The sequence below is a fragment of the Blastomyces dermatitidis genome, assembly GCF_000003525.1.
Source record: "Blastomyces dermatitidis ER-3 genomic scaffold supercont1.10, whole genome shotgun sequence".
Taxonomy (NCBI): Eukaryota; Fungi; Ascomycota; class Eurotiomycetes; order Onygenales; family Ajellomycetaceae; genus Blastomyces; species Blastomyces dermatitidis.
Window position 1 is genome coordinate 1,593,304 of NW_025544783.1, and position 25,268 is coordinate 1,618,571.

The window sequence follows — 25,268 nt, forward strand, 5'->3', positions numbered from 1 at the left end:
TTGCAGCCAAAGACCAACAACAACAACATAAACATAACAAGGACAGGGACAGGGACATACATCCTTTTTGTCTTTTGCTGTTCCCCATTCGCATAAATCCTCTACGAAAATGAATTCTAGCGCCAGGAGAGCTGCACCTGGAAGCTCGGGAAAGCCTACATAAATATGGAATTGTCTCAGTGGTAAGTGAAACTTAGAGTAATGTACTATAACTACACTTTGTGCTGATATGTAGTAAATAGATATATCATGTGGGGTTAACTAGAGGTTTAACCAAAGCTAAGCTTTGCTGGGCGATAGATAGATGGAGCTACAGTACATGCTAGAATTGAATCTTCTATCGATCAGGGCAGTACAAATGGTGCGGTAGTAACCACAATTACCTAAACCCACTGTCGGCACAGTAGAAGGGCCAATGCTGTACAAATCCCTTGATTTGTTATACATTCGGGGTAGAAACCTCAATCCAACCTCGAAACAATAATTCTTGGACGCGCTGCTAGTTTAACCACGCGGAAAGAAGTAGTATCTCTTTGACCCCGGGGATCTGAGAAAATTACGGAGCCTATCCCATGGAAAATGGCCCTTGTTTCGGCGACCATAGACATGCGAGGCGGCTGAGATACATTTCATCTACTTTCCTTCCTCTCCCAGTTTCTCTCCATTTTGTTATTTGAGGGACACGAGAAATGAATCTTATTCTTGAATAAAATCCGAACATTATATGGAATTTACAGGTTGAAAGATTTCTAACACAGGAAGCAGCGTATGAGACACTCTCATAGTTAACTCATCATTCTATCAGTTCTAAAGGTCAAGACAAGAAAGAATGATCTGTTTGTATTTCGTGTTATTAATATATAATGAAGCATTGCCGACGTCTGATCCGGTAAGTTAGTGATCCGATTGGCTACTTCGAGTCAGACTTGCTTCTTCTCAGCGCAATCCAGCCCTGGAAGATGCCCTGGAGTCGCTAACTCTGACGCTGGCTTCAACCTTTCAAAGGGTTGGGGCTTGATTGGCTCGATTGGTTTCCCGCGCCCTGCATGGATGTTTTTGTTAAGACAGAATGAATCATGCCTGTGAACTCCCTAACCCTCAACTAGAAGATCGATATCTTTTTCTGATGGTATACATCTCCTGCCTGTCCTTTGGCTTGCAATATCTGACGGACGCTGGGTCCCTAGGGTGCGGCGCGCGCTCGGCCATAAGAAAGCTGCATATGTTTAAGAATTCTGTGCCGACGCCCGCCTCTCACTTCTTATTTTGACAATGGACCGTTTTGCTCTCCGATGTTCCTGCAATGGTCTCAATGTTCAGGGAGAAGTAATAAATAATGTTGTGTGGAGCAATTTGCGATTCGCTAGTGCTCGACAGGCCCCATGGGTATGGTTATGATCTAATGAACATGTAAATTAGTTTTTTCCTTCTATCCTTCTTCAATGGACCAAGCCAAGATCCAAGATCCGAAGAATTTCCTTTCCCTTTGCTGGACGTTTGCGGGGAGCTTGATAGTCACGTGGAAATATGCTTGATTATGTTGGTTAAATAAATAGTTAACCAGTTAACGTAGATTCTTCTTGCTAAACATCAATGACTAGACCGCGATAATAGGGAGCAGGGCGGGCTGGATCGCAAGGTGCAGCCATCATGTTCTACGATCTGAATGTTCCTTACGCGCCCAACGACTCTGAAATACCTAACACCCTTGCTTTCCTCTCCGAACGTAAGTTTACTCACTCCCTTCCGCGCATATGCTCTACAATCAGCAACCCGCCATGCTAACCCCCTCGCCTTTCTCGGGACAATACAGTCGGCTACACAACCATAGCCCTCTCCCAATCCGTCTCTGGAAAACTCCCGGCAGACCTCTCTCCGCCCCCTCTCCCCGCCAACCCCCCCAAATCCCTCACCCTCCTCACCCGCATAACCGTCAACGTCTCTGACCCCTCCCAAAACCAGCGGCTCACCCCTCTCGCACAACAATACTCCCTCATCGCCCTACGACCCCTCAATGAAAAGTGCCTCACGCTCGCCTGTAACAGTCTGGATTGTGACATAATTTCCCTTGACCTCTCCTCCCGCCTCCCTTTCCACTTCAAATTCAAAACCCTCGCAGCTGCCATCGCGCGCGGCGTCCGCTTGGAGATCTGCTACGGCCCCGGCGTAACGGGTAGTGGCGCGGAGGCGCGCAGGAATCTGATTGGGAATGCCGCGTCGTTGATACGCGCGACGCGTGGGCGGGGGATTATTATCTCGAGCGAGGCGAAGAGGGCGTTGGGGGTGCGGGCGCCCTTTGATGTGATCAATTTGGCCTGTGTGTGGGGGCTTACGCAGGAAAGAGGGAAGGAGGCACTGTGTGATGAGGCGAGGAAGGTTGTGGCGTTGGCGGGGATGAAGCGGAGGAGCTGGAGGGGGATTGTGGATGTGGTGTATGGAGGAGAGAAGCCAGTGAAGGAGGTCAGGGAAACGAAGGATAAAAATGGTAACAAGAATAAGAATAGGGGTAGGAAGGATGAAGGGGATAGGAGTGGGGTGAAGAGGAAGGCTGATACCGAGACTGAGTCGAATGCTGAATCCCAGGCGCCGTTGTCGAAACGTGAGCTGAAACGAAGGGCCAAGCGGGCAAAGCTTCAGGGGTCGGGTTCTAATGATAATTCGACAGCGTCCCCGATGCCTGATGCAGGATAAAACATAATGACCTGCTTGTATTTTTTTTCTTTCTCATTTTCTTTCTTACATTCTTAGGGGTTTGGCGTTGCTGTTAATATGGTATTGTAAACTACCGGATAGACATGTATAACTTGAATGGATATCGGAATCCTACATAGAACTGGGTTAAACCGACGGTGCGGCAAAGCAAAATTTAATAATGTAATGAAATAAAAAGCGGAAGGGCTACAATATATAAATGGAAGTAGATCATGATCCACAGCATTAAAAAGTAGGAAGATATTAACCCAACTACCAGATAGTAGGTATACAATTTCAACGAACACCTTAAAAAAAAGGGAAAAAAATATGGAAAGAAAAGCGCAAGACCTGCCTGGTCCTCCCAATAATGCCGATTGAACATGCTATTGGTTTCGGCTCTATAGTCAACTTCCCCTTGAACACTATCCATACTATCCCCCAAGTCTCAATGTTAACACGCTATGAAGTGACATTGTGCTGATGTCAAACCTCTCCGCTGCCACTGGATCCACCTCTGGTGCCGCCGTTTCCGTTGGCGCTTGTGTTATCCCCATCTGAGTGGAATCTGCATCTGTTTCTGCGGGTGCATCAACTGCGGTAGCGCTCACGTCCGCATTCTCTGTTGCTTGTTGTGTGAAGTCTGCGTCCGTTATGGTTGCTGGGTCCTCTGGGGATACGGCAACATTCGGCGTTGGTTCAACTTCCGTTTCCACTGGCTGCGTCACATCCGTTTCTGTCGTTATTGGTTGAGTGACCTCTGTATTTGTCACCGCTGTCTCTCTCGGTGGCGCAGGCACTGGCTCGTTTGGCGTTACAAACTCAACAGCACTCCTAGTCGCATCTCTCACTGAGGATATAAATGTATCAGTCGCGGTTATGATACTGTCCTCTGACGGTTTCGGTAGAGCTAGAGGGGGTATGGGCACTGCTGGTACGCTCGAGGCTTGAAGGTCTGGAATCGTCGGAGAGACCGAGCTAGAGGTTGCTATACTATTGGCCGGAGGGAAAAATGGCGCTGCAGCTGCGGTGCTGGAAACTTGATCCCCTGGAACAGATGGAGAAACGATAGTGGCGAGCGTTGTCGGTGGTGGTACATCTCCCATATCGACTGTTGATGCCAAATTCATAGCAGGAATGCTGAAAAAGTGAAACGGACAAAGACACTGGCAATCACAGGCATCCGCAGCAATATCAGACTGCTGTACTTGTGTAGTCGGAATCGCAAATGGCGCTGTTTGGTTTCGAGGAGCAGGTGGAAACCGTATTGAAGCATTGCCTGACGGCTCTGCTGCAAGCTCCGGAGATATTGATGATGGGGATTGCCCGACAGACTGTGTCAGGAGTGTAGTGCGAGAGGGGGATTCGAATGCTACTAGCTCTGGAGAATTTGCAAGAGAACGTGCTGGGGGAAACAGTGAGGCGTGCCCTTGGTCTTGTCCGTGAACGTTGGGGCTGTCCCCCGAATTTATAACATTGATAACGATGCCACCCTCATTAAATGTTACGCTGTTATGGGTTGGAGGTACCGCAACGCCAGCGGCACCGATTATGTGGCCCTACGATTGTCAGCTTCGTCACGATTCATTGAAGGGGGTTTTACAAATACATTTGATGACCGAGAGCGTAATAAATTGTTTGATTGAAGATCCTTTCCCTAGAACAGAGTTAGAACGAAAAAAATCATAGCGCATTTTTGGCTTAAGAATTCTACCTGCTGGGAGAATTTCTGGTGTTCTCTCGGGCCTAGTATTCTTGCGTTTGTTAACCCCTATAAGTAGACTCTATTAGTTGCATCCTGTTGTGAGGCCACATTGCAGAACATACTCCTGATATCCCAACCAATACGAGCAGAAGGCACACCCTGTTGAAGAGTCTTTTCATTTTCTTTTCGCAGGTCCTAGGAACCTCACGGCCTTGAAGGTGTTGAGCTCCGGCTCCAACCCACCGTACCGCTGGAGTGAGTAGACAAATTTAAACAGCAGTAATCCACAAGCCAACTTTCATAGCAGTCTGAGAACTTGAGTATATTGAACGGAAAATTGACTGCTATCCCAGTCTGGGTCGGAAAGAGATATAACAGCCGATGGCGACGGCAACGAACGACAAATCGAAATACAACTAATGGAAGCACTATTTGCGAAGTTCAAACAAAAAGGATAGACATGAGGAAAAACTTCATTTGGCGGCCAACACCAGGTTAATCGTAGTTACAGAGAGAGATAGAGAGGGTTTCCTTCTGAGAGAGGGAGAGGAAATTAAGCCAGACTGCCAGCCAATTTCTTGAAGGCAGTGGTTCGCCGTTCAACCTGGCTTTCAGATTCGTAAACGGTCAATGGTCATATATCAACGGTATCATGATGGCCTAGACTATCATGAGTTGTCTGAGGAAGAGATACTCTGCCATGCAGTCGGTTGTATCATCGTTGGGAGATGTAGCAATAACGCATTGAGGCTCTTGAGGTCTCAAACAGGGGTTGTCTCAGCTCGAAAACCTCAGCCGTGAAGATATATGCTCCCTAACACTGGCCCAGCTAGATCCCTATTGCATGGTCATACCTATAACCATTGAAAGAGAATTCAAGGTATTAAGCTGCCATCCACGAGAATTATGTGATCTCTCGTCGGACAAGCTGAGTGATGGTTCTTTACGCGAACGTTGTTGGCTGGGACTTGCGGTTAAAACCCCCGCAATTCATGCAATAAATTCTTTTGTAAGGGATGTATGGTGGGAAACGGTGTCAACGAAAACCGGTGGACACAATTCCATGGATTGGTTCATGGATGCTTTGTGAGTCTCATATCCTTATCTGTCCTGTATGACTATGCATTGTGAAGCGCCGCTAAGGCCGGGCAAACTTTAGCGGCTAGCTTAGGGATGCTTTAACTGGACCGCGGCCATAGGTTAGGTGGCCTGGGAACCCCCCCACTATATTCCTGAGCTCGGAAAGGGATCGCAGTTTCAACAACCAAGAGCTGAAACTCATGGTGCGGCGCCACAATTTCCGTGTGTCTCCTCTTCTTTCGTAAATTGGCCGGTTTGTTTCCGTATCGTGCCAATCTAGTTGTGTGATCTCATTCCCAGTAACAAGCCTGTCCTTCTGGAATCTTGATTGGTTCCGATTCTCCTTGTGTATTATTACCCATTTTCATTCTCATGGATATTGTAGCTCAAAGATGATCAGACCTTCGTAGAGGAGGCTCGGAATCGAAACCATAAGCACGTACGAATGTTAGGCAGTCTACTATATCGAACGAGCAACTTGAGAGATGTGGTACACCGAGGTTTGCATTGTTTGCTTGCTAGCCGCCGTTATCTGGTTCTTTTCCGCGCTAACCAAAATCTCTTTAAAAGCTAAATATGAAGACTTCTTGGCATCAAAAGCATAATTAATATTTTGCGAACTCTAGGCTAGCTCTCCGACCTGCTCTCGGAGAGATCTCAACTTCTGCAAAACCCAGGGGACGGATATTTAGGCACATACATGTATCTTGATTCTCAAAATGCTTAGAGAAGTGTACGTATTCCTCCAATTGTTGTGGTTATTATTCCTGCGCACAGAAACGTATCTGTTCTTCATTACTACCGAAAAAGGACCAACGACAACCAAAACAATTTATTTACCCAGCAAAGCTAACACGATACCTTCATAGAAAACCAAAAAACCCGCGCACTGCACGTATCCTCAAGGCGCGGGAACCGCAACTCATCGAGCCGGTCAAACGCACCCTACTACTCCACGGCCCAAAATGTCCCCAACCTCTGAACCACGTCCTCAAAACCTTCCACGCCCTCACGAAACCTCATTCAGTCCTTTTCCGTAAGAAAAACGAAAACATTCACCCATTCGAGAGTGTAGAGGGTATAGAATTCCTCGCTGGGAAAAATGAATGCGGCATCGTTGTCTTCGGCAGCAGCAATAAGAAGCGTCCCAATTGCGTGACGCTAGTGCGCATCTATAACTCCAAGGTGCTGGATATGTGCGAGATGCTGTTGCTGAGCAGTCATGGGGACCAGGGAAATGAGATGGAGAAGGAGGAGATGAAGAAGATGAAGCTGGATATTGGAGTTGGGATGAAGCCGATGATGCTATTTGCGGGCAGTGCGTGGGAGGACGCCACGTCGCCTGTTTATGGGATGCTGAAGAGTATGATTTTGGATATGTTTAAGGGGGAGGAAACGGATAAGATCGATGTGGAAGGTTTGCAGTATTTACTTTCGGTTACGGCGGAGGAACCTGTGGAAGGAACTCGGCCCGTTATTCATTTGAGGTGGTATAAGATTCGGACGAAGAAAAGTGGACAAAAACTTCCGCGTGTGGAGCTGGATGAAGTTGGGCCGAAGTTTGATTTCAGAATTGGGAGAGTACGAGAGGCGGACCAGGATGTCATGAAGGAAGCTATGAAACAAGGGAAGAGACCGAATGAGGAGGCCAAGACGAAAAAGAATATCGGTATGGATGCTATTGGTGATAAGATTGGTCGGGTCCATCTTGGTCGCCAGGATCTTACTGGTTTGCAAACAAGGAAGATGAAAGGGTTGAAACGGAGAGCCGGTGTTGATGACGATGATGAGGATGTGGATATGATGGATGTGGATGAGGTAGTTGAAGACGATAATAGGAAAAAGGCGAAAGTGGGTTTAGGCAAGTAATGGGATCCGTGGTTTTCCTTATTCTTTTTAATTATGCGTTAGCATGGCGTTCTATATCTGGGCCTGGCTGGTTTTAAAACGGCATTTTTGCAAAATGTGCGGTGTGAAAGTAACATTATTTATAAAAAGTTTTATTATTCAGCGATTATATATTGAAGGGATGAACAGTTATATAAATACATAACCCCTTTTTCTATTCTCCAATATATGATATTAAGAAAAGTGTATATATTTACAGATCCCGCTGAGAAAGTGGAAACGAAAACAAAATGTAAGCCGGACGAATGGGTGTGCCAAAGGGATATTGCTATGCGACGCTGGGTACGTCAACAGGCCTGTTCAATATAATATCTACCAGGAGGAAGTTGGTGGGATAGCTTGTTAAGGAAGCGTTGTTATTGGCATCGGATCAGTAACGGAATCCTCCCCATCAAACAAGCTGTCAAGGCTTTCTTCATTTCCCGCGTAATCCGAAACCTCCCCAGAAGGCTGTCCATTATTCCCCTGCGCAGCGGCCTTCAAGCGCTTTTGGCTCGGCTTCGAAGGCTTCAGTATCCACGCGTATAGAACCTTGGGCTTATTTAAAAGTTCTGGAGCAGCTGGATCATTCTGAATTCGCAATTTATTCGTGTCAGATAGCAGTGGTATGTTGTTCTTTTCCAAGGAACGATTGCCCCGCTGGATGATGGTGCGGGTATATCCTATATCCTTCAAACGACGTGAAACTGACCGATAACTGCACTTTATACTGAAGGTGTTTTGTATATAAGATTGCATATCCTCAATGCTAGCAAGGGGCCGTGCATTGACAAAATCACCTAGACCCTAGGTTCATGGACGTCATTAGTATTTAGCAATGAGTGATAGTATGTTCGGAGAAGCAGGGCGAGCGTTCGTAGTATAGCCTACCTTTTGAATCTCATCCGTGATTGTTTTTGGTCTCCCCATTGGCTTAGTCCTTGGTGGATGTGTGGTTCCCCATGTTCGCAGGCAGCTGGCAATTCCCCGCAGCCGTCGTTCTGATATGCCGTGGGCGGCAGCAATATCGGGATAGGGCTCCTGGCGGAACAATGCAGCGGTCACGGCGTGCTTTTGCTCCTGGGTAAGCCGTTTCCGCATATCTACCGTTATTTGCTGATAGGGCCGGAATCGTATCGATCCGCTGGCAGAGTCTCTCAACGCGGCAGATGGAATAACCTTAAAAGGAGGCTACGGGTCGCTGGTTCTGATTTTCGGCCCGAATAAGCGCGGAGGTCACGTGTGTGCAGTGACGTCGGTGCGCGCTTGTCGGCTAAGGCCATCACATGCCGAGGGCTGCGGGACAAAAAGGCATGTGGTGAACCCGCGATTTTTAACCCTTTCCCTCATCCAAACCCTTTTCCGCGATTTTCTTTTAAAACCGCTCTCCGGAAAACGTCAACTTACTTACTATCATACTACCACATGTACACATTCGTGATTGGAGACATACTATTCATTTGCACAGCCAGCACATGAGAGAGGCTGAGAGCCGAATTATACCTACTCGCCCGCCTTAGGAGCTTGAGAGGATCAGGGAGAAACCATGGATTCCCTCATTGTACGCGCTTCGATTTCCACCGACCGCCTAAACCAATTACATTAACAGACCGCTACAGGAAAAACTGAATAAAGTTGCCTTAGACCCTGACCTCGCGCCATTCCTCGCAGTCCTCAAAGGCGCTCGCAATGGAGCCGTCTACGGTGCCAAGATTCGATTTCCCCATGCCTTGGTGTAAGTCAATGACCGGCACAGTTATTGTTTATATACTTCATATGATGGTTCTTAACTTAGCTCAGAATGCTAACTCTTGCTTTACACCCGTAGGATGATATTTCTTTTCCGTTCGGGAAGGTATTTATAAACCGCCTAACACCCATCCTAACCTCCAACTTTACTCTTTCATGTCATCATCTTGTTTACTCAGATCGTATTACCCTTTCCAGTATACGAGAGAAAACATGGCTTGTTTTCAAAGCTACGAGGCAACATGCACGGAACCTTTCATTATTCGCAGTCATCTACAAATCTACCATGCTCGCCCTTAGATATTTAGGGCCAAGTGGATGGGGTAAGGAGGGCCCATATGATACTTTCGTGGCTGGACTGCTGGGAGGGTATCTCGTTTTTGGCAAGTCCCCGGGGAGCGTCAGCAAACAGGTCAGCATTTTACCCAATCTATTAACATATCTAACCTAAAGAAACTCCGGAGTAAACCTAACATACGTCAATTTAGATTGTTATATACGTTTTTGCGCGTGTAGTGCTCGCAATGGCAAAAATAGCCGTTGAGCCCGGAACACACGGGTTGTCGCACCTGATAACACCTGAAGCCAGGAATAAAATATATGCCAACGCGTGGCCGGCCTTTGCCAGTCTAAGCTGGGCTTTCGTCATGTACCTATTCCGTTGGTACCCAGCAGCTATTCAATCAAGCCTACGAAGTAGCATGACGTACATGTATGTCAAGCAAAACCTAGCGTCACTCTGAAGCGCATACTTTATTCTAAATTCTAAAGTATATGAACAAAATGGCTAACCATGAACCAGATACGCGGACTCGGACCATTGGGATTCGCTAAGAACGCTGTTATTGCACAACAAATGAGGCATTATAGAATGCGTTCGGGGTAATCATCAACCGGCGTATATGGAGGGATTTCATTTTGGATCGAACATGGTTTTATAATCCTAGAGAATCTATTGACAACCTATGACTACGGCGGGCAATTGACCTTTTCAGCATCATTCCGCACTCCTTCTCCCTAAACCTCCCGCCGCTATCAGTTGATGAGCAATCTAGCATACATTGGCTGCTGGAGCGATCACTCTATCGGCGCTTATGAAATTCCTAGAATTCAGGGCAGGCCATTTTCACGGAAACGTTTCCTTGTATCTTTATCCATTTTCGTACCCTTCTTCATCTTTATTTCATTGATTCCCTCTTTTCTTTGTTAATTCCTGGTTAATGTAACATATACTACATCATGGATTAGAGCCAAGTTCAAGCATAAGTTGCTTTCAATCATGTCAATTTAACGAGACATGCGTATTTAAGAATGTCGTAGTTGTACCTCTTGGTACTCATGATCACTTCGAGGTTCCAGCATTGAGAATCCACATTTCTTTACAGATGTTTCGAGAAAGACGAGCCATTTAAATCTTAATACGCGGGAAAAAAAGAAAAAGAAAAAGAGAACAAAGCAGCCAACCAAATTTAGCCTGTGTTTCTTCCCGCTCCTGAGTTTATCCTAGGGGAGGGGATGCTGGCAAAACAAGAACGAATGCCGGATGCCTCCGAGGGATTCTAGGCAGCTTGATTCACCTCTAGCCTGAAGTCAAAATCCAAAGAGCGCAACTCACGGACAGAGGATTTTTATACCAGCTTCCAAGTTTCGAGCTTCTTCCGCTCCCTGGCGGTTGCTCTATCGGCGATACGAGACCGGCGTTGCCTAAATAAAAGCCGAGACCAGGCAATCATCCGAAAGACGGAGTATACAGTATGATTGATGGCATTTATGCCCCCTCCTGACAAATCGGAAAAGTCTCAAAAGGTTTTTTCAAAATAAACCTAACTTGCACTGTCCATAAATACCTCTTGCGTTTACCAGAACTTATTGTTGTATACTCCCACCCCGCTTCATTTGCTCTTGGCATCTATCTATATCTACGTTACCCCTCCCCATCATCTCATCAGACCCCCCACGTCTTTCAATACCTCCACCAACAGCTCGCCAAACTCATATCGAAGGAAAACCATGAAAGGCATCATTTGTGAGAAGGCCGGCGAGCCTTTCAAAATCGTGGACAATCTTGATGTTCCTGAGCCATCGGCTGACCAAATACTGGTCAAATCAATCTATATGGCCTTGAATCCAGTGTTTGTAGTACTTTTCCTTAGAAGCTTGAACTTTCATTAGAGATATTGAAATTATCCACGGCGGCTTTCCTTTGTTATTTCTTCATTTGTTTATTTATCGCCCTGCGCAGAGGTTGCTCACCTCTTGAGTGGGGGAGGACGGACAAGCGCCTTTGTTCGTGTAATAGCGAGCGCTAGCGTGTCTTCATTGTTCTTTAATTATTATCTCATTAGAATCTATCGGGTTCTTATTACTGTACTCCCTATCTCTCGACCCTGTGTTTTGTTTGCCTTCTTTTTCTTTTTCGCATGGTATTCCTGAGGCAGAATGATTCTCTCCCTCTCAGCCGGGGCCTGACGCAGAACTACTACATTTAGAGACGGATTGATGCGATCATTAGGCGTGCTCGTTCAGGAATGGCCACTCGGTCTTGGAGTCGATGTTGGAGGCGTCGTGGTAAAAGTAGGCGAAAACGCTGCCTCAATGTTTAAAGTTGGCGATTATGTTTGTGGAAGCACACGCCTGGGCAATCCGGGATATAATAGTGGGCAGGAATATGTCAGTATCTCCGCACCGTATCCCAACTGAGCACTACCGTATTCAACCCATGGCTCGGAACTGGCGGGGCTTCGTTTTTGGAATGGTGATTGCCATTTCCGATCACCTAACTAATATGTAGTCTTCTTGCGCTGTGCAATATAGCTATTGATGGATGCCAAAGTCACGATTCCGAAGCCGAAGAACATTTCTCTTGTGGAAGCTGCCACGATAGGTGCTGGTCTGGAGGTATGTGTGTTTAGTCTATTCCTTCCTCAGACATCATGAAATGCAGGTACCGTGATGTGCGAATGAAAGCTCACTTTAAGAGTAGACTGCGGGTTTATCAGTATTCGACTGCCTTGACGTGGAACTGCCAAATTTGCAGGAAGTTCTTGAAGCTAAATACGCACCTGAAAAAAAGGACGGATGGGCTATTGTTCAAGGTGGCGCCAGCTCTGTTGGAAAATTCGCGGTTCAGGTACATATTATCCTTCCCAGACCGCCCTTCAAGATCACTCGATTGCTATGCTGACGGTGACAGTAGCTCTTTAATATTTGTGGATATAAGGTGATGGCGTCGTGTTCTGCAAGCTCTGTTCCAGTTCGTATATATTCCGCCCAAATATATTCACGGCATCGTACAATGATGTTAACTCCACATCGTAGCTCATTAAAAGACAAGGCGCTACAGCCGTGTTTGACTATAAGAAGCCAATAGAGGAGCAGGTCAAAGATGTCCTTAATATTACCAAAGGCAAGGTACATCGAGTCTTTGACGCTGCGGCATCGGGCGATGCGTTCGCGAAAGAGCTGTTTAAAAGGCTTCCCAAAGAGGGTCCAAAGTTGTTCTGCTCGACAAACACATGGTGAGTTTGTACCGCTATAGAGAACTGTTTCATGCAAACTTCTTGAATTTTCTTTTTTTTTTTTTTTTTTTTTTTTTTTTTTTTTTTTTTTAGTTTCTTTAAAGCTCCGAACTGACCGCATTTCTAGGAGTGGGATCGCCGACTTCGAAGGGGGCAAAACAAAACTTGTTGAGCTAGGGCAGATTGGACGGCCATCTGCAGAACATATCAATGAGAGGATTGCTGAGTATATTCCAGTATTTGTGGCATTATTTGAACAAGGGGGTCAATTATTCCCTCCCCCATATGATTTGGTGGGTAAGGGCGGTTTTGAAGATGCACTTGAGGCGCATCAGTATCAGCAAAAGGGTGCCGGAAAAGCGAATAAGGTGGTAGCAAAGATTCAGGATGAATAGCGAGAGGATAAATACTACTACTTATAGTAGTGGGATTGGGGAATATACATATACATAAATGGATAGTACTCGGTGTCTACAAATGCGCCCACATTGCTTGAGACGAGACAAGATCGCATGGATGGTACCCAAGTATGAATAGGATAGCTATCTCACTTCCGAAAATCAATTGGCTTGTAATTTGAACATTATATGCCATGTCCAGCAACGCTTTGTATTTGATTCAGTTGAAAGAACATTGGAGATGTTAACTATGGTATGGATCTTGTACTCCGTAAGTTGTTGTTTACCTGTTGTTTTATGCCTCGGCAAACCATGGGGAGCTTCTCTCCAGGCAAACCAGCCAAACAAGCTTATAACTACTCCGTACGGAGTAGTTAGTTAACGAAGTGAAAAATAACTACGTCACCGCCAGCCACAGCCTGAGCCCTTGCAACTCGGCGGCAACCTCCGCCTTTTGTCTGCTGTAGGGACATGAAAAGCTCCTACTCCCAACAATAAACGACAATTTGCACATATCATACACTTAACTCATATACCTATACCATCGACAATGCCTCCGCCGATTCTCCCTACATCAAATATGACCATACATCCCTCCCCTCTCACCCTACTTTCCTTCCATCCGTTTGGCACTGCCATATCTAGCCCGTTACCAGCAACCCTCACCCGCGCACCCCCTGCTTCTTCTCTCTCCTCTCTCCCCGATGCTGATCCAAATCCATCCAATACCCCTACTCCAATCCTCGCCAACCAATCTACCGCATTGAAATACAGCCCGATCTCCGTATTCCAGAATAATTACGACCAATGTACAAGCGCTGAGGGCCAGGGGAAGAGGAGCAACGGGGAGCCGCGCATGAGTATGTTCTCGTGTTTCCCGCGGGCATTGAGGAGAGGAGGGGGCCGGGGACGAAAGCCTGCCGGTGGACTCTTCGATGTAAGGATTCTGGAGCGACATCCGTTTACTACGCAGACGTTTATTCCGCTGGGCGTACCATCTGGGGTGGACAGAAAACGGCCCGATAATGAGAACAATGCTTTATCTACGGGAGCGCGCAATAAGAACGACGGTGGCGGCAATGACAATCCCGTGCCCAGTTACCTCATCATCGTCGCACCGTCACTACACGGGCAGACGGCGCAAGCTACGGTTGTCAATGCTCAGGGTGGCAAGGAGCAGGTTCTCATTCGCGACCCGCCGGATCTACGGAATATGAAAGCGTTCATTGCGCATGGTGGTCAAGCGGTGACGTATGGGGCTGCCACTTGGCATGCGCCAATGGTAGTGGTGGGGAGACGTCGGGTGGACTTCGTAGTGGTGCAGTTTGCGAATGGGGTTGCGGAGGATGATTGTCAGGAGGTTGCGTTTGATGAGGGGATTGTTGTTGATGTAGATGTGGATGTGGATATAAGGGAGATGGAGGAGTATGAGGATGAGGTGGCTAAGTTATGAGCGGAAATTTCAGTATATGTACACTTCGTTAATTTTCGGCTCGTGGGGAATCAAATTGCTAATATGATTGAGTATTTTCACGAGGGGGAATCAGATGATTAAAAGGCATATTATGATCTGAGATAAAAAAAAATGGTATAATAAAACATCAGGAGCCGCCCCGAGTAGCTCTGTCAGGAGAAGAGACCGCCTCATTAGGTTCAAAACTTCTGCCATGTGATAGCTTGCACAACACATCCTTTGCAACGGCAATGGCACTCTCTGGGAGACCCGCTAGCCGTGCGACCTTTAGAGCATGAGACTCTCGATTCACACCCCTTCTCAGTCTGTGGACAAATGAAAAAGACCCCGAAGGGTCCTCATTTATGTCCGTGCAGTATCGACCCAAATGCTCAAATTGAGCGGTCATGTCCGCCAGCACATGGAAGTGGGTAGCGAATAGAGTACGGCATTGAGTGACGTTATGGAGGTGGTGTAGACAAGCAAACCCCACGGCTGTTCCATCCTCAGGCGTTGTCCCTCGCCCAACTTCATCCATAATCACAAAGGAGCGTGATGTAGAGTTTTTCAAAATCGTCGCTGCTTCCAGCATCTCCACCATAAATGTTGACTGGTCCCGGAAGAGATCATCTGCAGCACCAATGCGGCTGAATATCTGGTCCACAATACCGATCTCTGCATGCTCCGCCGGTACGAAAGATCCAACCTGTGCAAGGATGGTAATCAGAGCATTTTGGCGCAAAAATGTGCTTTTTCCACCCATATTCGGCCCCGTTATGAGCCATATCCGTTCCTGTTCCCCGATAAAACAGTCATTGCTAACGAAGGGACGCCCTTGTTCTTCCAGCCCAAGTTTAACTGTCGGATGTCTCCCGCCTACTATTTTGTGACTTCTGCTATTGTTGACTACAGGACGAACCATCTGCTGTTCTTCAGCAAGGCTGGCGAACGAACACGCAACATCGAGTTCATCCAAGACAGCAGCATTTCGGCGTAACTTCACAAGATTCAAAATCACCGCTTCGCGTAACTCTTCGAAGATGCGCTGCTCCTCGGACAGTATGTGGAACTTTGCATCGTCAATTCTGCTTCCCAATTGTGACCAGGAACTTAGATAAAAGGAGCGTGTTGATTTTGATGAAGAGACTGTTCGCGTTGCTCCCAACGCTTCAACTGACTGTTGCGATGCTTTTACTCCCTTCATGTGAACAATGTGGCCAAGCCCAGGTGTCCACTTGAGACTTAAATTCTCAGTCCCAGCGGTCTCTCGCAACGTCTTTGTTAGTTCGGACTTGTCCGCTAGAAGGAGATCAAGAGCATCATGTAGCTTTTGCAAATTCTTAGTTGCCCCCCGGCGCATGATCCATGTGGTCCGATCTGCCTGCTCAGTGCCGTTCGAATCCTTTTGCCTACCGGCTCGTTGGGTTCTGACCGGCTTAGGCATGGCTTCTAGGTCTTCTGACGACCCTTCATTTAAAATCACTTCCTGAGCGAGAGCCGCAGCGTCTGCAGCGGCATCGTCTTCGATTCTTTGCTTTTGGAGAAGGCCCTCTTCGTCTATCGCCGCCAGTATCCTCTGTGAAAGAGTTTCGGGGCCATCGAGATTTAAACGGTCCAGCATGGAGCGTAAACTGCTAGTCAGATCAGAAGGCTTATTAGCATACTGATTGATATGCCGGAGTAAAACTGATTTTATTTCCTGCGACGCTTGGATTGCTTTTGACAGGCAAAGTAGGTCGTCCGGATCCCCTCGGCCTAATGAGAACTTTTGAACTAGTCGTTGAGCATCGAAACTACGTTTAAGGAGGAGTATGATGTTTTGGCGTAGATCTTCATCCTCAAGGAACTTGGATACTAAATCAAGTCGCTCATTGATAACGTGTAATGAAGCGGAAGGTGAAGCTGGAGAGCAGTGTTAGCCTATCGTGATCCCGAATGCAAGCACGAGGAACCAAAAATAAAAATAAAATAGACAGTAAATCCGTACTCAGCCGGTCCCTGAGCAATCGAGCTCCACTTTTTGTCGCAGTACGCCGCACAGCATGGAGAAGGCTTCCTTTTCCAAGCCCGTCTCGAGCAGTTTCTAAAATCTCAAGCCCTCTTAGGCTATTACGGTCAATAGTCATGGACTCATCTAAATGCCTACGGCGGGGCGCTTGGAGTTTCATCTTCACTCCCTGCGTTTGAACTTGGACATATTCCAACAATATATTGCAGGCCGCTGTTTCTTCCATAGTGAACATGGAAGCTACCTCAAGAGGTATCGGAGACTCAAAAATGGAACCCCACTCTGCTAAAGTCCTCATCTCATTTGGACAGCTAAATGACGTTATCAGATGCTGCTGGTCTTGTCCGACAATAGCTTGTAGTTCTTGTCTTATTTTTGGCCCGACATTCTGGTCTATGACTATCTCCCTAGCACCAATCCTAGCTAGAGCAGACGGTAACATCTGCGCTTTCGTCTGTTGGGTAAAGAAGTCGCCAGTGGATAAATCTAACCAAGAGAGGCCAATGAGCTGAGTGCCCGACATAGAAGAATGCTGTTCAGGCGATGATGTTTCCGTTTCTTCTGGGAGAGTTGTGGGCATATATACTGAGAGTAGAAAGTTGTTCTCGTAAGGATCCATAAACTTCTCGTCTATCAATGTTCCCGGAGTGACAATTCGAGAGACTTTACGGTCGAACTGCAAACCCCCGGACTTCGCTTTACCAACAACATTATTGGCAAATTCCTCACTGATGGCAACATATTTGTTAAGGTCTTGAACGAGGATTTTAAGGAATCGGTCGAGCTGGAAAAAGGGAAAGCCAGCCATAGGCACGGCTCCAGCGTTTGTCTTCTTCTGGGCAAGTTTCAAATTCAACAGCGTGGCGTATTCCTCCGCTTGTTCGAAATAGAGCTGCAATGAGAAAGGGTATGTCACTACTAGTTCATCGACAAGTCAAGTGAAAAGGATATCCGTACTTCGTAGAAGTTTCCCACCCTCGTGAGCAGTACACAGTTCTTAAACTTCAGCATATTGTTTTTTGCGCCTTGTATCACCGTCGGATACTGAGGAGCATCGTTAACGAGAGGAGCATACGGTTCTATTGGTTCCAAACGCCCTTGAGGAAGATCCTTAAGTTTGGCTGTAGATTTTCTCTTTGCGCCGCGATTGAGCTCCAAGGGAAGCACTCCGCGGCGCGAAAGGGGAGCATTGCGGGCAGGGCAGCAATGCAAAGAAATTGACAGTAGAGGGCGTTTCAGCTGCCGTCCACGAGATAGGTAAATTGACATTATCCACCATATCCACAAACCAGGCTGTGTCGTTGCATCCGCTTCCCCTGGTTTATCTCGGAATTTATATTTTGGCGTCGTGGTTGGGTTGACGCGCCTTGAGCAGAGCACCGGCTAGATGTTAAATAGGCGCTAGTCCCTTTTCGGCCGTGAGCATCAAAGCTTCAACTTCGACGTCTTCAGGCTTCAACAAATAGCATTTTCTCTTGCTGGATTCTGTCCCTTTTTTACAACCCATAGCGCCTGCGAATCAAGCATTCTTGAGCCTGAATTTCGCGTGCTATTTCAAGCAATGAGGCCAGGCTCCTGAATTATCTTTATTCCTGTCTTTGTCTGCAGGGTTTTCATAGACTTCTACCTTTCGACTGCATCTACGCTACGGTCAACCAGCGCGAAACAGCTCTTGACAATATTCTGGTACGGCAGTCAAGATGGCGGATCCAAATAATGTGTCGCAGTACAAGTACTCGGCGATGTCCAACCTGGTTCTCCAGGCGGACCGTCGTTTTGTAACTCGCCGCACAGATGAGGTTACGGGCGACCCGGAGTCTCTCGCCGGTCGCATTAATATCAAGGACATGGGCACGCGGGCCTCAGGTGCGGATGCTACAAAAATCAGGAAGGCTCCAGTGGCCCCTAAGAATATCGAACGAGGTGCGATTCGAGAAGGCGAAGATGTTTTGCAACGAGAGCAACGAAAACGAAAGCGAGGAGAACAGGCACAGCTGAGGGGCGTGGGTATCTTGTCGGCAGCAGACGCGCTCATCGAAGGCCTAAAATATCGACCGAGAACTCCTGCGACAAGAGCAACTTATGATTTAATCCTTACGATGACTTCAAACCATCTAGGAGACGTGTCTCACGAGGTTATTCGAAGTGCTGCAGATGCTGTACTAGAGCTCTTAAAAGATGAAAATATGAAGGACTTCGACAAAAAAAAAGAGATTGATGACCTACTTGGAAGTACTATGGGAGCGAAAGAGTTTAATGAGCTTGTCAACCTAGGGAAGAAAATCACAGATTACGATGCGCAAGATGAAGACGAAAATATGGAAAACGGCGCAGATGGTATACAGGGTGGGGAGGAATTAGATGAGAGGCAAGGTGTAGCTGTGGTTTTCGATGAATCGGACGAAGATGAAGATAATATGGCTCGCGAGGTTCGAGATGCGGACGAGCCTTCCGACGAGGACATGTCTGACGAAGAGGATCAACCCGGTTTAGAAGAGGTTGCAACCGCTGGCGGTGCCGCTGCTGAAAATGATGAGGCGGGCACACCCGATGAAGAAATAGTAATCGATGGCGCCGTGGAAGCATCTCGTGATGACAAAACCAAGAGTCGCTCGAACCTCGTCCCAATTCGTGAAATTGATGCGTATTGGCTCCAGCGAGAGATTGGATCGATTTACAACGACGCACATATACAGCAAGAAAAGACTCAAGAGGCTTTGCGGATGATGGGGGAAAAGTCAGAAGATGGAAATGAAAGGCAGCTACGTGATGTCGAAAATGACCTGATGGAACTTTTTGATTACGACTACCCAGAGCTAGTAGGAAAGCTCATTATGAATCGGGATAGAATTGTCTGGGTGACCAAATGGAGGCGGACAGCGGAGGATGCCGAGGCCAAAACCACACTTGAGAAAGAAATGATTGAGGCCGGTCACCGTGACATTTTGGATGAATTACATGGCAAGTCGTCTCGGGAAGCAGCGGCCGACCGACCTGGGAAAAGGATGAAGGTTGACCTAATGGACATTGATATTCCCGGGCCCAAACCAGACCAAGCTGAATCTAAGCCAAAAGATGGTGTTCTAACGGGCGGACTCCAGCCAAAAAAGCTCATCAACCTCGATAATCTTGTGTTTGATCAAGGAAATCACCTTATGACTAACCCCAATGTCAAATTGCCACAAGGTTCAACAAAACGAACCTTTAAAGGATATGAAGAAATTCACGTCCCAGCTCCGAAGCCAAAGAGGGACCCAGGTGAACGTCTTATTCCCATTTCAGATCTTCCAGATTGGGCACGTCCCGGATTTAGGAACTCCCAAAAGCTCAACCGCATCCAAACAAAGTGCTTCCCAACGGCCTTCAAAGATGATGGGAACATGCTCGTTTGTGCCCCAACAGGCTCTGGGAAAACCAATGTCGCCATGCTTGCAATACTACGTGAAATTGGGAAAAATCGCAATCCTGACACTGGCGAGATCATGTTAGATGACTTCAAAATTGTCTACATCGCACCTTTGAAAGCGCTTGTTCAGGAGCAAGTAGGGAATTTCGGCGAAAGGCTAAAGCCCTACGGTATTCGCGTCTCGGAACTTACTGGTGACCGGCAACTTACCAAACAACAAATAGCTGATACCCAGATTATAGTGACCACGCCTGAGAAATGGGATGTTATCACGAGAAAAGCGACCGATACCAGCTATACCCGCCTTGTACGACTTATTATCATCGATGAAATCCACTTGCTCCATGATGACCGAGGGCCCGTCTTAGAAAGTATAGTGAGCAGGACAATACGTAAAATTGAACAAACAGGCGACCCAGTGCGACTGATTGGTCTGAGTGCTACGCTCCCTAACTATCGTGACGTGGGCAGCTTCCTGCGCGTTGATCCTATCAATGCCCTTTTCCACTTCGATGGTTCATACAGACCGTGTCCACTGAAGCAAGAATTTATTGGTGTGACCGATAAAAAGGCCATTAAACAGCTGAAAACTATGAATGATGTTTGCTATACGAAAGTTCTTGAGCAAGTTGGTACAAATAAGAATCAAATGCTAATTTTTGTCCACTCGAGAAAAGAAACGGCAAAGACAGCCCGGTACATTCGAGACAAGGCTGTTGAGATGGAAACTATTGGACAAATTTTGAGAAGTGACGCAGCCAGCCGGGCTATTCTCACGGAAGAAGCTGATGCGGTCAACGACCCTGCATTAAAAGACCTTATGCCATACGGTTTCGGTATACATCATGCCGGAATGAGTTTGGCTGATCGTACCTCCGTTCAAGAGCTATTCGCGGATGGCAGTTTGCAAGTTCTCGTCTGTACTGCTACCCTTGCGTGGGGTGTCAATCTTCCAGCCCATACAGTCATTATCAAAGGTACACAAGTGTACTCGCCGGAGAAAGGCAGCTGGGTTGAGTTAAGTCCCCAGGATGTGCTTCAAATGCTTGGCCGTGCCGGCCGACCGCAATACGATACGTTTGGAGAGGGTATCATCATTACGTCCCAGACCGAAATGCAATATTACCTATCTTTGCTGAACCAGCAACTTCCTATCGAAAGCCAGCTGATGAGCAAGCTTGCGGATAATCTAAACGCTGAGATTGTGCTTGGAAATGTACGCAATCGTGACGAGGGAGTGGACTGGCTCGGTTACACTTACTTATTCGTCCGAATGCTTCGATCCCCTGGTCTCTACAGTGTTGGCACGGATTACGAAAACGATGAAGCTCTCGAACAACGACGCGTAGATCTCATCCACTCTGCAGCAACAGTACTCGAAAAGGCTAACCTTGTCAAATATGAGAAAAAAACCGGAAGACTCCAATCTACCGAACTTGGCCGTATCGCTTCGCATTATTATATCACGCATAGTTCTATGAGTACATATAACTACCACCTTCAACCTATGGTGTCCACAATCGAGCTGTTCCGTATATTTGCACTCAGCGACGAGTTCAAATACATTCCGGTTCGACAGGATGAAAAGCTAGAGCTAGCGAAGTTACTTGGTCGTGTCCCAATTCCAGTGAAGGAAGGCATTGAGGAACCTCACGCAAAAATCAATGTCCTCTTGCAGGCTTACATATCTCGTTTGAAGCTAGAAGGGCTAGCGTTAATGGCAGATATGGTATATGTCACCCAATCTGCGGGTCGTATTCTTCGAGCAATTTTCGAAATTACGCTAAGAAAAGGCTGGGCCTCTGTCGCCAAAACTGCCCTCAACCTCTGCAAAATGGCAGAAAAGCGCATGTGGCCAACCATGTCCCCTCTTCGTCAGTTTCCGTCGTGCCCCCGCGAAATCTTGCAAAAGTCCGAAAGGATTGATGTTCCTTGGTCAACATATTTTGATCTGGATCCCCCTCGCATGGGAGAGTTACTGGGCAGTTCTAAGTCAGGTCAATTAGTTTGCGGCCTCGTCCAGAAGTTCCCGCGCCTCGAGGTGCAAGCCCAAGTTCAACCAATGACGCGGTCAATGCTACGTGTGGAACTCACCATCACGCCTAATTTCACCTGGGATGATGATCTTCATGGTGCCGTAGAAAGCTTCTGGATTATTGTGGAGGATTGTGATGGCGAAGATATCCTTTTCCACGACCAATTTATCCTTCGCAAAGAGTTTGCAGTTTCAGAAATGAATGAGCATTTAGTCGAGTTCACTGTACCAATAACAGAACCAATGCCGCCGAATTACTTTATTTCACTCGTTTCGGATCGATGGATGCATTCGGAGACGAAGATACCTGTTTCATTCCAGAAGCTTATTCTACCAGAGCGTTTTCCTGCTCATACGCCATTGTTGGATATGCAGCGGGTACCAGTCAAAGCTCTTAAACGACCTGAGTACCAAACGCTTTATCCTTCCTGGGACCATTTTAACAAGGTGCAGACACAGACTTTTAAATCATTGTTCGACACGGATGACAATGTTTTCCTAGGAGCCCCTACCGGGAGTGGGAAAACAGTCTGTGCGGAGTTTGCTCTACTTCATCATTGGTTAAAACCCAACCCTGGCAAATCAGTTTATATTGCTCCCTTCCAAGAATTGATCGACTATCGTGTGACCGATTGGCAAACCCGATTAGGCAATCTCAACGGTGGGAAGAACATTCTGAAACTCACAGGAGAAACCACTGCAGATTTGAAAATTCTCGAGCAAGCCGACCTAGTACTTGCTACGCCCATTCAGTGGGATGTCCTCTCACGGCAGTGGCAGCGCCGCAAGAATGTACAAGCCGTTGAGCTCTTTATCGCCGATGAGCTGCACATGCTTGGTGGTCAGGGTGGCTACATCTATGAGGTTGTTGTTTCGCGGATGCATTATATTGCCCTTCAGACTGAAAAAGACCTCCGGATGATTGGGCTGAGTGTCCCTCTGTCCAATGCCCGGGACATTGGGGAATGGCTAGGAGCTAAAAAGCATACTATTTACAATTTTAGCCCCCACGTACGCCCTGTTCCATTAGAGCTGCACATTCAGTCCTACACGATCCCTCATTTCCCATCTCTCATGCTTGCCATGGCAAAACCTGTCTTTGCATCGATACTGCAGCTTTCTCCTGATAAACCGGCGCTAGTGTTTGTACCTACGCGAAAACAGACACGCTCAACTGCTTTAGATTTGCTGGCTGCTTGCATTGCCGCAGATGATGAGGACAGATTCTTACATGCCGACGTTGAAGAGATTTCCCCCCTGCTAAAGCGAATCGACGAGCAAGCACTGGCAGAATCTATATCACACGGAATTGGCTATTACCATGAGGCTCTCAGCAACAGCGACAAGCGCATTGTGACACATCTCTTCAAAATCGGTGCGATACAAGTTATGCTAGCCTCTAGGGATGTTTGTTGGGAGATCAATTTCAATGCACATCTCGTTATTATCATGAATACCCAATTCTTTGATGGCCGAGAGCATCGATATATCGACTATCCTATCAGTGAGATACTCCAAATGTTCGGGAAAGCTTCCCGCCCTCTTGAGGACAAAAGTGGAAGGGGCGTGCTTATGGTTCCCGCCGTCAAGCGCGACTACTACAAGAAATTCCTAAATGAAGCACTACCAATAGAGAGCCATTTGCAGATATACCTTCACGATGCGTTTGTCACCGAGATCAGCACTCGAACTATTGCATCTACACAAGATGCTGTTGATTGGATGACATACACCTATTTCTATCGCCGTCTCCTCGCAAATCCTAGCTACTACGGCCTAACTGATGTGAGCCACGAAGGCTTAAGTACGTTCCTCTCAGAGTTGGTTGAGAACACCCTTAAGGAGCTCTCTGAAGCCAAGATCATCGACCTGGACGAGGAGGATGATACACTCTCACCACTAAATGCTGCAATGATTGCTGCATACTACAACATTTCGTTCATCACCATGCAAACGTTCTTGCTTTCTCTAACAGCCAGAACCAAGCTGAAGGGCATTCTTGAAATCGTGACATCTGCTACTGAGTTTGAAATGATCCAGGTTCGACGCCACGAAGAGCATATTCTCCGTCGCGTGTATGATAGGGTACCAGTCAAGATGTCGCAGCCAGTCTACGACTCACCACATTTCAAGGCATTCGTCCTTTTGCAGGCACATTTCTCGCGCATGCAGCTTCCGATCGATCTTGGCAAAGATCAAGAAATGATTGTGGGCAAAGTGTTGAACCTCCTGAGTGCTTGTGTGGATGTTCTGTCATCCGAGGGCCACTTGAACGCGATGAATGCGATGGAAATGTCACAGATGGTTGTTCAAGCTATGTGGGACCGGGATAGTCCATTGAAGCAAATTCCTCATTTCGGCCCCGAGGTCATCATGGTGGCCAATGAGTTCCAGTATGTTCCTCCTTCCCTTGGTAATACTTGTATTCGCAGCTACTAACCACCTTTACACCCGTAGAATCAAGGACATCTTCGAGTTCATGGAAGCCATGGACCCATCGGAGAACAAGGATTATGCAACTCTCGTCAAACGCTTGGGTCTTGACAACAAGCAGCTAGCACAGGCGGCAGAGTTTACGAATAACAAGTATCCCAACATTGATCTCGACTTTACTGTTCTAGACGAAGAAAACATCACCGCTGGCGAGCCCGCTTATATCGATATCAGGATTGAGAGGGATGTTGAGGAAGACGAAGAAGTTGATACTACCGTGTCTGCTCCGTTCTATCCGGGCAAGAAGATGGAGAATTGGTGGCTGGTAGTGGGCGAAGAAAAGACAAATAGCCTCCTGGCCACCAAACGGGTCACAATTGGAAAGAAATTGCAGCTCAAACTGGAGTACATTGTTCCGACGCCTGGTGAGCATGAGCTAACGCTGTTCTTGATGAGCGATAGCTATGTGGGTGTTGACCAAGATCCGTCCTTCAAGATAACGGCTGCGGAAGGAATGGATGAAGATGAGGATGAGGATGAGGATGAGGATGAAGGATCGGAGTAGGCAATGTCGTTTTGTTATTTTTTTAAAAATTTAACCTCCGAAAGTTGATTTTCATTTTCTCCGCCCTTTTGTTTAGACTGTACGGAGTGTACTGTGTATGTAATGTATGGATTTGTCTACTAAAAACGGCTTTGCTACGGTTTCCATTTTGAGAAAAAATTTAAAATGATTTTGTTTGGATCAGAATTTGTCGATTGAATTGAAATGAGCCTGAAGTTGCAAACTGCTCAGTTCCTATAACTTTATATAAGATAGACAAACATGATCTCTACATCTGGAGGGTTCTCTTATTAAAGTTAGATTTACGTTGTATTTTATATTTTTTCGAGCCTTGGAATGT

The 25,268-nt window shown here is 46.9% G+C and overlaps 9 protein-coding genes across 9 annotated transcripts; 6 read left to right on the forward strand and 3 right to left on the reverse strand.

Annotated features, from left to right (window-relative positions):
• The first annotated feature begins 58 nt into the window (after positions 1–58).
• BDCG_08035 (ribonuclease P/MRP protein subunit RPP1) lies at positions 59–3,046 on the forward strand. Its single transcript, XM_045423802.1, has 3 exons — positions 59–182; positions 243–1,726; positions 1,814–3,046. The coding sequence occupies exons 2-3, from the start codon at positions 1,651–1,653 to the stop codon at positions 2,689–2,691; spliced, it is 954 nt and encodes a 317-aa protein (XP_045272662.1). The 5' UTR covers positions 59–182; positions 243–1,650; the 3' UTR covers positions 2,692–3,046.
• Positions 2,671–5,905, reverse strand: BDCG_08036 (uncharacterized protein). The gene is made up of 4 exons (XM_045423803.1): positions 4,519–5,905; positions 4,406–4,462; positions 4,301–4,348; positions 2,671–4,250 (listed from the first exon to the last, which is right to left on the reverse strand). The coding sequence occupies exons 1-4, from the start codon at positions 4,573–4,575 to the stop codon at positions 3,126–3,128; spliced, it is 1,287 nt and encodes a 428-aa protein (XP_045272663.1). The 5' UTR covers positions 4,576–5,905; the 3' UTR covers positions 2,671–3,125.
• On the forward strand, positions 5,730–7,574 carry BDCG_08037 (valyl-tRNA synthetase). The gene is made up of 3 exons (XM_045423804.1): positions 5,730–5,976; positions 6,047–6,209; positions 6,346–7,574. The coding sequence occupies exons 2-3, from the start codon at positions 6,196–6,198 to the stop codon at positions 7,343–7,345; spliced, it is 1,014 nt and encodes a 337-aa protein (XP_045272664.1). The 5' UTR covers positions 5,730–5,976; positions 6,047–6,195; the 3' UTR covers positions 7,346–7,574.
• BDCG_08038 (uncharacterized protein) lies at positions 6,152–8,580 on the reverse strand. The gene is made up of 2 exons (XM_045423805.1): positions 8,255–8,580; positions 6,152–8,170 (listed from the first exon to the last, which is right to left on the reverse strand). The coding sequence occupies exons 1-2, from the start codon at positions 8,462–8,464 to the stop codon at positions 7,727–7,729; spliced, it is 654 nt and encodes a 217-aa protein (XP_045272665.1). The 5' UTR covers positions 8,465–8,580; the 3' UTR covers positions 6,152–7,726.
• An 87-nt stretch (positions 8,581–8,667) lies between these two features.
• BDCG_08039 (peroxisomal membrane protein) lies at positions 8,668–10,575 on the forward strand. Its single transcript, XM_045423806.1, has 6 exons — positions 8,668–8,924; positions 8,983–9,098; positions 9,192–9,218; positions 9,311–9,524; positions 9,601–9,824; positions 9,915–10,575. Exons 1-6 carry the CDS (start codon positions 8,910–8,912, stop codon positions 9,970–9,972), a joined length of 654 nt encoding a protein of 217 aa, XP_045272666.1. The 5' UTR covers positions 8,668–8,909; the 3' UTR covers positions 9,973–10,575.
• A 547-nt stretch (positions 10,576–11,122) lies between these two features.
• BDCG_08040 (uncharacterized protein) lies at positions 11,123–13,025 on the forward strand (the record flags this gene model as incomplete). The annotated part of the gene is made up of 7 exons (XM_045423807.1): positions 11,123–11,244; positions 11,602–11,782; positions 11,927–12,010; positions 12,096–12,242; positions 12,309–12,365; positions 12,431–12,630; positions 12,758–13,025. 7 exons carry the CDS (start codon positions 11,123–11,125, stop codon positions 13,023–13,025), a joined length of 1,059 nt encoding a protein of 352 aa, XP_045272667.1.
• BDCG_08042 (DNA mismatch repair protein Msh1) lies at positions 12,682–17,838 on the reverse strand. Its single transcript, XM_045423809.1, has 3 exons — positions 17,447–17,838; positions 16,469–17,381; positions 12,682–16,383 (listed from the first exon to the last, which is right to left on the reverse strand). Exons 1-3 carry the CDS (start codon positions 17,756–17,758, stop codon positions 14,630–14,632), a joined length of 2,979 nt encoding a protein of 992 aa, XP_045272669.1. The 5' UTR covers positions 17,759–17,838; the 3' UTR covers positions 12,682–14,629.
• BDCG_08041 (ureidoglycolate hydrolase) lies at positions 13,349–16,484 on the forward strand. The gene has a single exon (XM_045423808.1). It carries the CDS (start codon positions 13,579–13,581, stop codon positions 14,479–14,481), a length of 903 nt encoding a protein of 300 aa, XP_045272668.1. The 5' UTR covers positions 13,349–13,578; the 3' UTR covers positions 14,482–16,484.
• A 103-nt stretch (positions 17,839–17,941) lies between the features above and the next one.
• On the forward strand, positions 17,942–25,235 carry BDCG_08043 (pre-mRNA splicing helicase). The gene is made up of 2 exons (XM_045423810.1): positions 17,942–24,323; positions 24,388–25,235. Exons 1-2 carry the CDS (start codon positions 18,190–18,192, stop codon positions 24,926–24,928), a joined length of 6,675 nt encoding a protein of 2,224 aa, XP_045272670.1. The 5' UTR covers positions 17,942–18,189; the 3' UTR covers positions 24,929–25,235.
• The last annotated feature ends 33 nt before the right edge of the window (positions 25,236–25,268 follow it).